The sequence below is a fragment of the Sciurus carolinensis genome, chromosome 8 (assembly GCF_902686445.1).
Source record: "Sciurus carolinensis chromosome 8, mSciCar1.2, whole genome shotgun sequence".
In the NCBI taxonomy this organism is placed as follows: domain Eukaryota; kingdom Metazoa; phylum Chordata; class Mammalia; order Rodentia; family Sciuridae; genus Sciurus; species Sciurus carolinensis.
The window spans coordinates 128,769,469-128,783,269 of NC_062220.1; the positions used below are offsets into that span (position 1 = coordinate 128,769,469).

Below are 13,801 nucleotides of genomic sequence, written 5' to 3' on the forward strand. Positions count from 1 at the left end.
CAGGTGAGTGCCATTGCACCTGGCTACTTTTTAATTTTGAGACGGAATTTCACTGAATTGCTGAGATTACAGGCCTGTACCACAGCACCCTCATGGAGCTGGGATTTCTATCAGCAACACTTCTCCAGCCAAAAAAGGCAGGCAAAAGTACAGGGGGACACCCTCCCTGCTCTGCCTGGTACTCTGGAGTCTACGTGAAGCGGTCAAGGGGGAAGGGGAGGGGAGGGGATTACTGCTGTAGAGGGCTTTGGCCTGAGAGTGGTCAGACATCCAACTTCTACAGAAACGAGGCACCAGGCCCCATGTGGCTGCCAGCTCTGCTTGCAGGCCAACGTGGACTCCAGGCACGCTGGCCTTGGGAACTCACCTGTTGCGGTTGAACTGGATGGCAAAGTCTGTCATGACCTGCAGGGCCTTGTTGGTCAGTTGCAGGTCCATGGAGATGGAGCCCACCTGGCGGGTGAAGGTGCCTGAGATTTCCAGCCCCTTGGCCTTCATGGCTGGGAGCCAGACCTGCAGGGAAGAGATGAGGTGGGGCTCTTACATGCCTCTTCCTCTGACCCAAACCCACAGCCCACCTGGGGCTCCTTTTTTTCTTTCTCCTGAGGGGAACTCCCAGACTGGCCACACTGGCCTTCTGGGGAAAAGAAAGATCTCGGGGCCCACTTAGGGCCACTGCAGTGCTGTGGCCGCCCTCAGAATAGCTGGGGATGTGGACTGGTACACTCAAGGGCTTATCTAAGTATTCAGAGGTCAAAGAAAACACTTAGCAAGTACGGCTGAGAAGGCAACAAGACAGGTGAGCCCTGCCAGCCTCCTGACAAGCCAAGGACAGAGCTGAGAGCCCAACGACATCTTGGATTCTGGCCAGAAGTTGAGTCCTTCCTGGCTGTCACAGTCTGTCCTCCCTTACAGGAGGAATGGCTGGCCTTTCATTGTAGAAGTGGCCTGACCAAGGACAGTACCCAAGAGGACCTCCTCTGGCAGGCCCTTGGTGCCTGACTGCCCTTGTCAATGGAGTCTCAGCCGGAGAGCTGCCGCCTCCAGGAAGCCAGTCACCAAGATCCTTCCCCAGTGATGTCAAGGCAGATAAACTTGAGCCTGTGCGCCCATCCCTTCTGCTCCCACAGAGCTCCTGGAGGGAAGGGCTCCACTTTTCGGTCTTTACATCCTTGGTTTAGAGCCTGGTGTGGAGCTGCATTCAGGGAGTGTTTGCTGAACCAACAGCAGGAATCCCAGCTGTGCCCATTAAGGGTCCTTGACATAGGATCCTTGACGTCACACAGATGCCTCTCAGGCTTAGTCTCCCGTGGGTGGTTCACAGACCCCTTAAAATCAAAAGGTTCTGGTTGCACCTGGCAGCTTCCACAAGTGTCTGTAACTCTCACGCTGCACCGTGCAGCCCGAGTCCCGTCAATGCCACCTGCCGCCAAGATCTTCACTTCCCGACTCCTCCACAGAAACCACTTTTGTCTGTGCCATCGGACCTCCCCAGGTAGGGCAGCACCACAGGTGTCTGCCCCATGCCCCTTTCCCTAGCAGCTAGAGGCATTTTGTGAAATACAAATGTGATCATGGCACCCTCGAAAACCCCTTTCCAACTTGCAATGGCCTCTACAGCCTGGGACTACTCCAGGATCAGCGTGGCCCAGCTCCCCGGGAACCCGCACCTTCCAGTTCCTCTTTCTGGAAAGCACTTATCCACCCACACCTCATCTGGCCGAGCCCAGCACCTTTTGCATGTCCTGGATCGATCTGTGAGGGCAGAAATGAGTGGCTTCAGCTCTAAGCTCTGGGCTGTGACTAGGCACATAGGAAGCAGTCAGGCAGCGGCTGAACCTGGCCCCAAGTCCAGCTTCCTCAGGGCGGGAGGACTTCCCCAGCCCGTCCCCACAGGCCGCCTCCTGCTTTTTTCTTTTCCTTTTTGATTTTTTTAAATTCCTTTTTTAATAGCATTGAGATTCTAGCTGCTGAGCCACATACCTGGCCTTTTTAAATTTTTATTTTGAGACAGGGTCTGCTAAGTTACTCAGGTGGCCTTGAATTTGCAATTCTCCTGCCTGTCTCTCAAGTCATTGGCTGAACCAGTGAACCGTCCCAACCTGCTGACCCACGTGCTGCAGGAACTCAAAATTCTTGTACCTAGGGAGCCCCATCCTTCCTGACCAGAAGGGCTGGAGAACATATTTACCCCAGGGCAGGTGGGGAAAGCACAAGAAGCAGACAATTCCAATAATCACACTGCTGCCGGGGACAGGTAGACGAGCTGCTGCTGCTTCTGAAGGGAGAGCACATGCACATCCTCCAACCTTTCTTTGACTGAGGCAGTAGGGAAAATCCTGACCCTGTTGCAAGGACTCCTCCTCCAGGCAGGATTGATTACTTCTAATGTAGCAGTCCCCTTGCATCTCATCCCTGGCACTCACTGCTGACCAGGGACATTCCTCTGGTCCTTCACTAGGACAAAGCAGTGATGATGTGTTAAGGTTAACATACGAGTAGAGGCCAGCTCACTGAGGACCAACCCATGGCTTTATATTTTGAGTACCTTTCAGTGCCTGGCAACGGCACCCACAGGGTTGCAGGAGTCTCTGCCGGTCTGTTTCCCCATCCTGCCTTACGCCTGTCATATGGGGCCTTCAAAAGGTACAGGCCAGTCTCATGCCTCAGTGTAGACAATCTGTGTAGTAATTAGTCAGCAGAACACGGTTTACATCATACGCTATGCCCTCTGTTCGCTGATCCTGCTGATTCTGAACAACCAATGCATGACATTAAGGCAGATGCATAGGCAGTTTTCACTTTGAGGCCACCACCTTGCACTCAGTTTCAGATTGTCACCAGTTATGAGACTGTAGACAAAAACACTCAGATTTCTCAATCGCTAAATGGGAATCACTATAACATAAGGTTGCAGGAGGCCTCTGGGGACAGTGGGTGCTGGGCAAGGCTGGTGCAGAGCCTGGTATACCAGTGTGCCGCTGATGTCAGAGCTGCTGTCTGAGGGCCTTTTGGGGTCCACACACTGCTGGGGGTCCTGCCTGGGGGATCTGCAATGACCTATTAAGGGTCACACAGGACTATTATCACTGTAGGTACAGCTGGCACACTGTGAGAGAGGCCAAGTACTGACCCTTCAAAACAGGTCCCTGTGTCCCTGAAGCCTACCTGCGTTCTGCTCTGTGGAGGGAACCTCAGAAGTAAGGGGCTCTGGCAGACACAGCTTCTGTCACAGGTGTCCTGAGGGGATTAGGCCAGATACGTCCCTCTAATGCTGACGACATAGCCTGTACTGTGCTCTCCTTAGTCCCAAACTCACATGTTCTCATGCTCTAAACCCAGTTCTGCTTTCCTTGGCACCCCCTGCCCTGTGTCCCCATCTCAGCACCTCCAGTCACCTGGCTGCTCAAGTTAGAACACCCCCCCCCCCGCAAGCCCCTACACATCCTGTCCTTCCCATCTCCCAGGGAGGTCTCAAGTCCAGCCTCTGTGTCTACCCCCAAAGCCACCCCACTCATTCAGACGGTCAGTAGCACCCATCCCTCCCTGCCAGTCTCCTGAGTGGGATCTGTGCTTCTGCTTCACATCCTCCCTGGAACCAGAGCTTCTCTCTCAAGGGCAAATCAGACCATTTCATCACTCAGCTTAAAGCCCTTCCAATAGCTCCTGTTACAACTAGATCAAGAGCAAATGCTCAGCCTGGCCCTGTGGACCTTGCTCTTGCTAATCTCCCATCTAGCCATGAGCCTCAGGGGATGGTGCTGCCCAGGGTAGCACAGTGGGTACTTGTGAGGCATCTCCAGACTCTACTGGGGGACCTGCTTGAGTGATCTGGTCACTAGCACTGGCATAATAAGGGGGTCTATGATTTGTGGGCTGGAGTCAGGTGCTGGACATTCTGTCATGGGACAACAGTCCCCAGTGACAAGCAACTGTCCTGGGTATCCTTGCAGCATTTTCTGCATGGAAAGTTCTAGGACTGTAACTCAAGGGGAGCCTGTTCTTTTCTTTTTCAGTGGGACTCAGTCACTATTTCACAAATTAACAGTAGAGCTGGTCACATCACTCAGGGTGTCCAAGCTTCTAACACCAGCTACAGCTGTCACAGCCACAGTGATAACCTCAGCACATCTTCTGGGGTAGGTGGGTATACCCAAGCAGTTATACTGAAATATGGGCTTGTATTTTCATCTTTGTGTCTCCTTTACCCAGTGATAGTGTTGGATTATTTTTGAAATTCTACATGTAGACAGGTTGTAGAGTCTACCAATTTTCTTTAGGGACAGGAACGGGGCACTATAAATTGTCTTCTAGGCCAGGCACAGTGGTGCATGTCTGTAATCCCAGCAGCTCAGGTGTCTGAGAGAGGAGGATTACAAGTTCAAAGCCAGCCTCAGCAACTTAGCAAGGCCCTGAGCCACTTAGCAAGACTGTCTCAAAATTAAATAAACGAACAGGTTGGGGATGTGGCTCAGTGGTTAAATATCCCTGGGTTCAAGCACTGGTATTAAAAAAAAAGTCTTTTGTAACTGAGGCACTGGGTCTGAAGCACTGAAAAATACTGTGCCTGCTCAGTGCCCTGACAAGGTAGGGAGCACTCTCCCCGTCACCCCTCCAGGCCTTGCTGTGGGCAGTTCCCTAGCCCTGGAGCACTCTCCCTGCATTTGCTCAGCTAATTCAACCGTTCTGCAGGCCTGCACTCAGCAAGCCCTCCTCCAGGAAGCCTTCCTGGGCCCCCAGGCCAAAGTCAGCTTCTCTTCCTCTGTGCTGCTTACGGTCCCGCTTCTCTTGCACAGGACATTAAGGAAGTTACACACCATCTCTATTAATGTTTCTATGTTCCTGCTGAGTGAAGGCAAGGTATTACTTACTGCTTTGGGGGCCACGTATGATCCTGACAAGGTGCCCACACCACTGGTCAAGTCAAAGAGGTCACTAAGGCCACTGCTGATAGGTGCTCCTAGTCTGGCTGGTACTGCTGCTGCTGGGGGTGCCCCAAAGCTAGGGTCCCCAATCTGGAAAGGAAGGGAAGGAGGTCAGAGGCAGGCATCAAAAGCAGGGACATCAGGGGTATGGGAAGAATAGTCACTTGACTCTTTAGAACGGTGGAGGTGGGGGTGGGATAGCCCTCTGCATCAACTCTAAGTTGCAGAAACAGGAGAGTGAGATGGTTGAAGGAGAGAGGATAAGCCCTCCTGTGCCCTACAAGCCTTGAAACTCAGGGGTGACCCATGGATAAAAGAAGGAACCCAGACATACTACTGGGTAGATGTGCTAAGCAGACCAGAGAGCCTCAGGATGACAAGGTAATTTATCACGGGGTGGAAAGAACATAGTGAAGAATTCATAGTCTATAGGGCCCAATGGCAACTGGATGCCAGGAGGTCAAAGCAAAGGCTGCCAGGATGCTGGACCAAAGGCCAGGGCTCAGCAGGGAGAGACTTCCATGACTTCACCCACCCCTTGGGATGCTGGGCTAGTGCTCTGAGGAGGAGCAGGGAAGAAGGCTTGGTGACACAGGGTTGAACCATACCCCTTCAGGCTCATCCCCCATCTCCAAGCAGAAGCAGCAGGATGGAGAGAACAGGCAGCAACATGCAGACAGAAAAGCCAGGAAAAACAACAGAAAAAGAGAGAGGGAGAGAGAGAGAGAGAGAGAGACAAGAAAAGGGAAAGAGGAAGATTAGTCAACTGGCTCCAACCAAGGTGAATCTGTTTTGAGGCTGAGCCCTGTCCCCTTATGGGTACTACCCTCCTGGCTTCACCACCACCCTCACATCCTGGGCCACAACCCTTCCTACCCATGCCCTAGCAGTGCTGACTGCCAGACGCCTGCCCTTGTGTTGCAACCTTGGGCACCTGAGCTGAGCAGGGAAAGAGAAGAGCTTGGCTGTCCCCTGCCACCTGGCTCTACCAGCTACCTAAAGAAGCCTGGGGACACCCTGGGCCCCTGTAACCAGTCTCTCAGGGGCTCTCTCAGAGAGGCCTGCCTGGGCTGCTGACCCCAGCTGGTATAGTCTGAGGATGCATGGACACCGGCCTGGCTCCTAAAGCCAGGACTATCCCAATGTGCAAAGATAACGAGTATTCAGGGTCAAAGGAAGTGGCTACGATTGACTGAGCGGTTCAGCAAGGGGGCTGTGTCCTGCCTCTGCGGCTTAGCAGCTGTGCTGTCTTACAGGGTCAGGCTGTCTTATGGTCCCAGTTTTCTCATCTGCAAGTAGGAGCTACACAATCACCTTCAAGGGCAGACATAGGGATTTAATGTAGTGAGCCTAAGGCACTTGCCTAGTGTGGCAAAGAGTGAGTATTCAATGACTACTCCTCTGAAGATCATTGTCAACATCACCTGCGGGGGGAAGGAGGGCAGGACATACCAGACTGTCAAGGCCACCACCGAGAAGATCCACGGCTCCCATCTGCACTGAGGAGGTGACCAAGGGTGGGCCACTCACTGGGGGACCAAGGTCCAGGTTGAGAAGATCACCTAGCAGGTCACCCTGGGCGGGGATAACATCTGGCTGCTCAGCAGCTGGGGCTCCAGCAGGAGCTGTCTCAGGGCTCTCTGTGCTCTCGCTCCTGTCGGACACAGAAAGCAGAGGGTCAGCAAGCAGAGGTGTCCAAATGTCCCAGGGAGGTCAAAGAGGTCCTAGTCTTCAAGATCCTCCCCCAGGACAGGCACTGGATCTCCTCGCTGTCCCAGGGGGCCATCTACAGCCCTCCACCTCCCCATTTGTAAATCTGGTCCATCTCTGGGCTCTCCCTGGGGGTGGATGAAGGTAAAGAACCAAGTGTATTTACTCTTTGGCACACACAAGAGAAAACTGGATGCCAGTTCCCAAGGACTGTCACAGGCCAAAACAGTCACATGGGAGCAGCGGAGGTGGTAAGAACATGGTTCTGGAACCAGATAAAAATGGGTCTGAACCTCAGCTCTGCTAGCTGTTAGGTTGTTGACTGACCACTCAAACTCTCTATGCCCACTGTCCTCATCAGCTAAATTAGGAGGACATTTTCTCTTAGCTGTTGATAGGTCAAAAGAGGTCATCTGGTGAATACCTCACGTGTAGTTAAGCACTGGGTAAAAGGCTGCTAGAATCATGGCTGCCTCAGACTTAGGCCTTGCCAAGGGATGTCACATGAGGCTCCAGGGCCTATGCCATTAAATAACTGAATCGAGAAAGCAGGTGGGAGGCGCAGCCCACAGACTGGCTGGCTGCACTCACGAGGCGGTGCGAGGTGGCAGGCTCTTGTGCACCACGCCCCGGCCCCCCTCCACAAAGGCGCTGGGCGGCTTATGATAGACGGAGGCCAGCGTGCCAATGTAGCAGATGAGCTCGTCCAGCAGCGTGGGCTCGATGAGGTCCGTCTCCTCAGAGATGAGTGGCTTCTCCGCCAAAACCACCTCCTTGGCAGCCACTGGGTCCGTGGAGAGCAGGCGCCAATAGATGTAGCCACGGTCCCGCAGGTCCGGGTTATCTGAGTCCTTAAGGAGGTGAGAGGTCCATGAAGCTCCTCCCCATCATCCAGGTGTGGTCACAGGGTTGGCCAATGACATCAATCCTGAGCACGCCATAAGCCAACCCTGAATCACTTAAACAGACATGTCCCAGCTCCTGGCTCGTTCCCTGTGGTTTTCCTTTTTTGGGGGTACTGAGGATTTAACCCAGAGGCAATTTACCACTGAGTTACATTCCCAGCCCTTTAAATGTTCTATTTTGAGAGAGGGTCTCACAAGTTGCTTAGGGCCTCACGAAGTTCCTAAGGCTGGCTTTGAACTTGCAATCCTCCTGTCTCAGCCTCCCGAGCCACTGGGATTTACAGGTATGTGCCACTGCGCCCAGCCTCCCTGTCGTTTTCCACTCCAGTCCCACCACAGGTAGGCCACACCCACTCCTGTCTCAATTCCCAACTGCCCTCTGTGTCTGCCTCCTTGACCTCTGATGCCCCTAAGTCCCCTCTCCCCCTCATTTACAGTCTGTCTCAACTGCTTCACTAGATCCCCACCACTTTGATTTGTCTGTGACTCTAGGATCCTGAAGGCAGGTATCTTGAATCAATCTGAGGCCAAGTTCCCACAGAGGCTATTCTCTGGGGCAAGACTAGCTCCCACACCGGGCTCCTGGGACACCCACCTGAGTGGCCAAACTGAGGACCTGTTGTACCAGCTCCTGGGTCTCTGTTGGCTTCTTAAGAAAGAGCTTTACGATGGCTGTCAGCAGCTGCAGCTGGACCTGCAGGGAGACAGAAGGGCACAAGGGTGGGCTTCATGTGGGAGCAGAGGACCAAATGAGTGAAGGAAAACAGGGGACAAAGTCCCTGGAAGCTAGGAGCAGCCTGTGTAGGTTTGGTGCTGCCACTGAACACAGGTTAAGGCAGTAGGGATGCTGATGCTGCCGAGTGGCCGAGACCTTGGTTTACTCAGGAAGGAATTGTACTGGGCATTGTACTATTTGGCCAACCCAGGCGGGCTGGGAGCTGCAACCCAGGTTAGATTCCTGGACACGTGTCAGAGCTTCAGGCCCACAGCACCATGAGAAGCTCACAGCTTGAAAAGGTAATGATTATGGCTGGTAGGCTTCTGGGGTCCATCTGCCAACAGGGGGCAATGGTGCCATTGAAGTCCAGGGGACTAGGTCAGCAGGACCACAGAGCCAGCCTACCATGGAGAAGCTGAACTTCTATCAGAGGATAAGAACTACTCCTGGGCTGGGGATATAGCTCAGTTGGTAGAGTGCTTGCCTTAGATGCACAAGGTCTGGGTTCAATCCCCATCTGCACCAAAACAAAACAACAAAAACAAAGCTACTCCTGCCTGGTCGTCTATCAGCCCCACCTCTCACCTGAAATCCTCTTGCCACCCTCGGCCAGGCCAGCATCTCCTTACCTTCAGATCTGGTTCTGACCCCACCCCTACACCCACACTTCCATGGCCTCCTCTACCCACCTCATTGGCACCACAGGCCATCAGGTTGTCATGTGGCTGTGAGCGCCCTGTGGGCAGGAATAGTGTCTATCTTACTCACTACCTATCTCTAGTTACAGCTCCGTCTAGAGTCTAATATGTAAGTAGCCACTTAAGAAATACTTTCTGATTGAAATTACATCCAAAAAAGAGCAAGTCACTGTACATGGTCCTTCCTTAGCCACGATCTCATTTGCCAGTCCTAGGACAAGAAGGCAGGAGCAGCAGTCGTGGTGGCATCTCTCGGGCCTGTTCAATAAGACATGAAGGTCTTAATTAGCCTGGCTTGCAGGGTGGGCTGACAGCAGGAGGCAGAATGGAGGGGATGCAGTGGTTTCCTGGGATTAAGCAAGCCAGAGTCCCTGTGATCTGAGTACACTTGGGAGAATGGGAGAGGAGCAGTGAGCTGGCAGTTTCTATGGCAGAAGGCAGCTCAGGACCTGGCTTCCACACTTGGCTCCAGCTCCTGGCCAGTGGCCTATAGGATGTCATTTACCCCTAGTCTGTGAACGAGAGGTGGGAGCGAGTTCCTGTGAGCTCTGAAAATGGCAACTTATGGCAGCTGGTTTGGAGCTGGAGTCAGATCACACCTTATTTGGATTCTCATTCTATCACTTCCCAGCCAGATAACCCTGGACATGTCATTTGACTTCTCAAGTCAGATTTTCTCATCCATAAAATGGGTACAATACCACCTCACATTGTTAATGGGAAGAGACAATCAGACAAAGATGTAAAGAAGCTATTGTGTGTTCTGCTTAATACACAACAACTGTCACCACTGCTGTTATTGTCACCACTACTACCACACAGGGACTCTTTAAAAGTCCTCCCCAACCCAGTCAGCTGGCTGCCTGGAACAATTCATCACTGACAGGGCTGCTGGCTTCTGACTTAGGTCTGCCTTGGTCTCTGCCGCCAGAGGGTACGCTGTCCATAAGCCTAGGGCCTTGCTCAGCTCTCCGGACACACGGATCCCCATGAGCCTGCATATTCAAGACAGTCTTTCTGCCATGGTGCTGTAGCCCTCAACATCCAGGAAGGATGCAATGAGATGCAGGCAGGGATCATGTATCACCCTGGCCAAGGCTTTCGGAGTGCCCTCCCTGTCCATGGCTACAGAAGCCTTAGGAGCCAAGAGCAACAGGCTGACACAATCTAAGCTGAGTTCCAAAACTGTACAGCACTACAGAGGGTGGGATGGGGGAAGTACAGGGGATTGAACCTGGTACTTTACCACTGAGCTACATTCCTTTTTTTTTTTTTTTTTTTAAGTTTTTATAGTTGTAGGTGGACAGTGTGGCTTTATTTTATTTATTTATTTTTACGTGGTGCTGAGGATCGAACCCAGGTCCTCACACATACTTGGCGGGCGCTCTGCCACTAAGCTACAGCCCCAGCCCCAGCTACATTCTTTTATTCAGTCCTTTTTATTTTGAGACAGGGTCTCGCTAAGTTGCTGAGGTTGGCCTTGAACTTGAGATTCTCCTGCCTCAGCCTCCCAAGTTAATGGGATTATAGGATTGCACTGCCACACAGGGTGCAAAGGGGAAGGCCACTTAATTAAATATCATCCCCACCCCTAGCTATGGTGTAATGAGCACTGGACAGGGCACTTTACACACAGCATCCAGCAATCCTAGCAACAGCTCTGTGCTAGAGACAAGGAAATGGACTTGGCTAATTTTAAGCAACATGCCCCAGGCCGCACACCAGGAAGGAGCCTGGGTTCAAACTTTAGAGCTCCAACAGATACCTTTTCCTTTAGCTTCTCTAATCCTGGCTCTTCAGCACGCTTAGTTGATGGGGAAGAGGTTGCAAATATTTTACTGGAATATTTGGGCAGTCACCCCCTCCCCATAGGTCATCCTGTTATAACCCCAGGTAGGACTCAGTTACAGAGGCAGAAACCCTCCCAGGCCAGGCTGTGTCTCAGAGATAACAGACAAGGGGCTGGTGCTGAAGTGAAGGCAGCCTGGAGGCAGGGAGCGTAGTGACCACGGGAATTACTGCTATGATTCTGTTTTTGCTCACCCGGCATCTTCTCTGTCTTCTGGTAAGAAGCTCTCTCAGACCCTTTCAATCCACAGAGATTAAGATAAGCATCTGGGGACCTGGAGTACTGGAGCCAGGTAGCTGGCTCAGGAGAATGCAAATAGGTCCTGGGACTATGGCCGATGGAGAGGGAAGCTCTCCTTTCATGGGCATCGTTCGTCTGTAAGGACAGAGACTAGAAACGGTTGAACCCTGTAGCCCCTCTCCTGGAAGCCTGCCCGAGGTAGAAGTCACCCTAGGGGCGCAGAGACAGTCCTACTGCCACCACCCAAGCACTTGCAGCCAGGAGTGTGGGAAGGGATTGTCCTAAAAGGAAATGTCAGCGACAGGAACCAGTCAGTCCTGTTTTTCTCTGGACCAGTTTGCTTTTGAAACCAGTTCTGGCCCAAACCAATACTTCCAATAATGAGTGCTCATTATGGGCTGGGCATATTTTAAGGACATTACACAAGACATCCCATAACTTTTACAGCAACAGGATGAGGGAAAGTCTAATGTTCTTCATTTTACAAACGAAAAAACTTCGTTTTACAAATGAGAAAACTGTGGCTCAGAGAGGAAAAGGGATAAGCACAACGAGCCAGGAAGGGGCAGACAAGAGATGTGGACCCTGGGATTTTTTCCAATTCCGAGGCCTACACTTGGACCTACTGGGTTATACTGCCCCCATCAGGCACACTATTTAAAGGCACAGGTTCACAACACAGGAAATACCAATGACAAATGTCTGGCCTCATAACAGAAATGCAAACAAAACTACAAGGCTCCTCTTGTTATCTATCAATCTGACAGAAAAAGATGTGAGGATGCACTCAGCGGGTGAGGAGGTAAGGAAAGGGCAATCTCATCATCAGAGATGGGCGGTAAACCAGCACAGTCTCTGCAGCTAGGGAATTAGCAAAAGCTACCAAAATCTCAAATGCACAGCCCTTCTCTCTACGCATTCCACTTATGATTTAACTCTCCAGATTTATGTGCAGTTGTGTACCACACAGCCCAACTGTGGCAATACTGCTTAAAAGAGTAGTCAAATGCCCAGTGGCTCAGGAGGCTGAGGCAGGAGGATTGCAAGTTCAAAAGTGAGGCCCTGAGTAACTCAGTGAGATCCTGTCTCTAAATGAAATAAAAAATAGGGCTGGGGATGTGGTTCAGTGGCCAAGGGCCCCTGAGTTCAAACCCCAGTACTTAAAAAAAAGAGTAGTCAAATGGACACCTAAAGGCATTAACGAATAACAGCATGGCCTTCAGATACATTTTAAGGGAAAAAGGCAAGGTGTTGAACAACTTGAATTTGCAAAGTGTTCTGCCAGTAGTGTTTAAAAATAAACACACACACACACACACACACACAGCCAATCCTCATAATTTGCAGAGCCCATGTTTGTGAATCTGCCTGCTGGGCTAAAATCTACTTGTAGCTCCTAAACCTATATTCATGGTATTTTTGTGGACATCTGCAGATATGGACAGAGCAGTGAAAACTGAATAGCCCGACTCAAACACATGATTAGTGGAGGTGGGAAAAGGCAGTGTTCTGCCTTCTTGCTTCAGCTCTCAGACTGTAAACAGCGCCTCTCTCATCCTTAGTGCTGTTTTTCACATTTCTGAGGTTTTCATTTAAAATCGCCCCCAAATGCAGTGCTGAAGTATTTGCCTCATGTTACTATGTGCAAGAAAGGTGTGATGTGCCTCATGCGCAAAATACATGTGCCAAATAAGTTCTGTAAAGGGATGAGTTATACAGTGTTGGCCATAAATTCAATGTTAATGAAATGATAAACAAGATATCTTTAAACAGAAATGCATAAAACAATGTTATGTACTGACTGACAAAAATGTGCCCAGACACTCACGGGAACCTAACTATATTCTTTTCCAAAGCAAATGTTCGATACTTAATAATTCAGCATTCGCTATGATTAAAGAACACAAATACTGGCTGGGTGTGGTGGCGCACACCTGTAATCCCAGTAACTTGGGAGGCTGAGGCAGGAGGATCGCAAGTTCAAAGTCGAACTCAGCAACTAGTGAGATCCTGTCTCAAACTAAAAAAATAAAAAGGGCTGGGGAGGTCACTTAAGCACCACTGGGTTCAATCCCTAGAACTGAAAAAAACAAACCAATCCCCAAATACCATGAAGAGTGAGAATCAACTGTGTACGAGCACATGTTGTTTATAGAAGTGTGTATCTGCTGGTGCATTCCTAAACAATCTCTGCAAATATCCCCCAAGACACCAAGAACACTAGTGACTTCTGGGAAAACTTGTGGCGGGAAAGTGGTGGAAGGGAGACTTTTCGCTACTTATTATTCTGTACCTTTTCAATTTTAAACGGAGTCATTAATTACCTATCCAAAGATAAATAGGCAATTAAAACAAACCCAGACTTTTGTCTACCTTTCATGCACACCACTGTGGACTATCGCCCATGTCCCCTGAGGTCCTGCCATGGTGAAGAAAGGGAACCACCCCAAGCCTCCATACATCACTCTCACTGTCTGTCCACAATGGCAATGCAGTGTGAGGGGAGGGTTTCAGGGCAGGACAGGCCTCAGCTGCTAGTGATGACTCATGTCCTGGCGGGCTCGGACCACGAAAGCTCACCTGGGTGCTCTCATCATGGAAGCCCTCGAGGAAACTCTCCAGGAGCTCATCCGCATTGTCAATCCGCTCAGCATACTCTCCTACAATCCAGATCATGGCTGCCCGGGCCTCGGGCTCATCCAGGGAGTCCAGGTTCTCGCACAGCGTGGCAATTACGCTTTCATACCTGAAAGAGA

The 13,801-nt window shown here is 51.1% G+C and overlaps 1 protein-coding gene across 7 annotated transcripts in view; it reads right to left on the bottom strand.

Annotated features, from left to right (window-relative positions):
- Ap1b1 (adaptor related protein complex 1 subunit beta 1) overlaps nt 1-13,801 on the bottom strand; it is a 53,484-nt gene that overhangs the window by 5,659 nt on the left and 34,024 nt on the right. For 4 of the 7 annotated variants that reach the window (XM_047561478.1, XM_047561476.1, XM_047561473.1 and 1 more), the window contains exons 11-17: nt 13,626-13,791; nt 8,136-8,234; nt 7,227-7,486; nt 6,378-6,579; nt 5,534-5,554; nt 4,872-5,015; nt 368-513 (exon numbers count right to left, since the gene is read on the bottom strand). In XM_047561478.1, coding sequence (XP_047417434.1) covers nt 368-513; nt 4,872-5,015; nt 5,534-5,554; nt 6,378-6,579; nt 7,227-7,486; nt 8,136-8,234; nt 13,626-13,791 — 1,038 coding nt within the window. The remainder of the gene's footprint in view (nt 1-367; nt 514-4,871; nt 5,016-5,533; nt 5,555-6,377; nt 6,580-7,226; nt 7,487-8,135; nt 8,235-13,625; nt 13,792-13,801) is intronic. The other 3 variants (XM_047561480.1, XM_047561479.1, XM_047561475.1) reach the window with 1 other exon arrangement.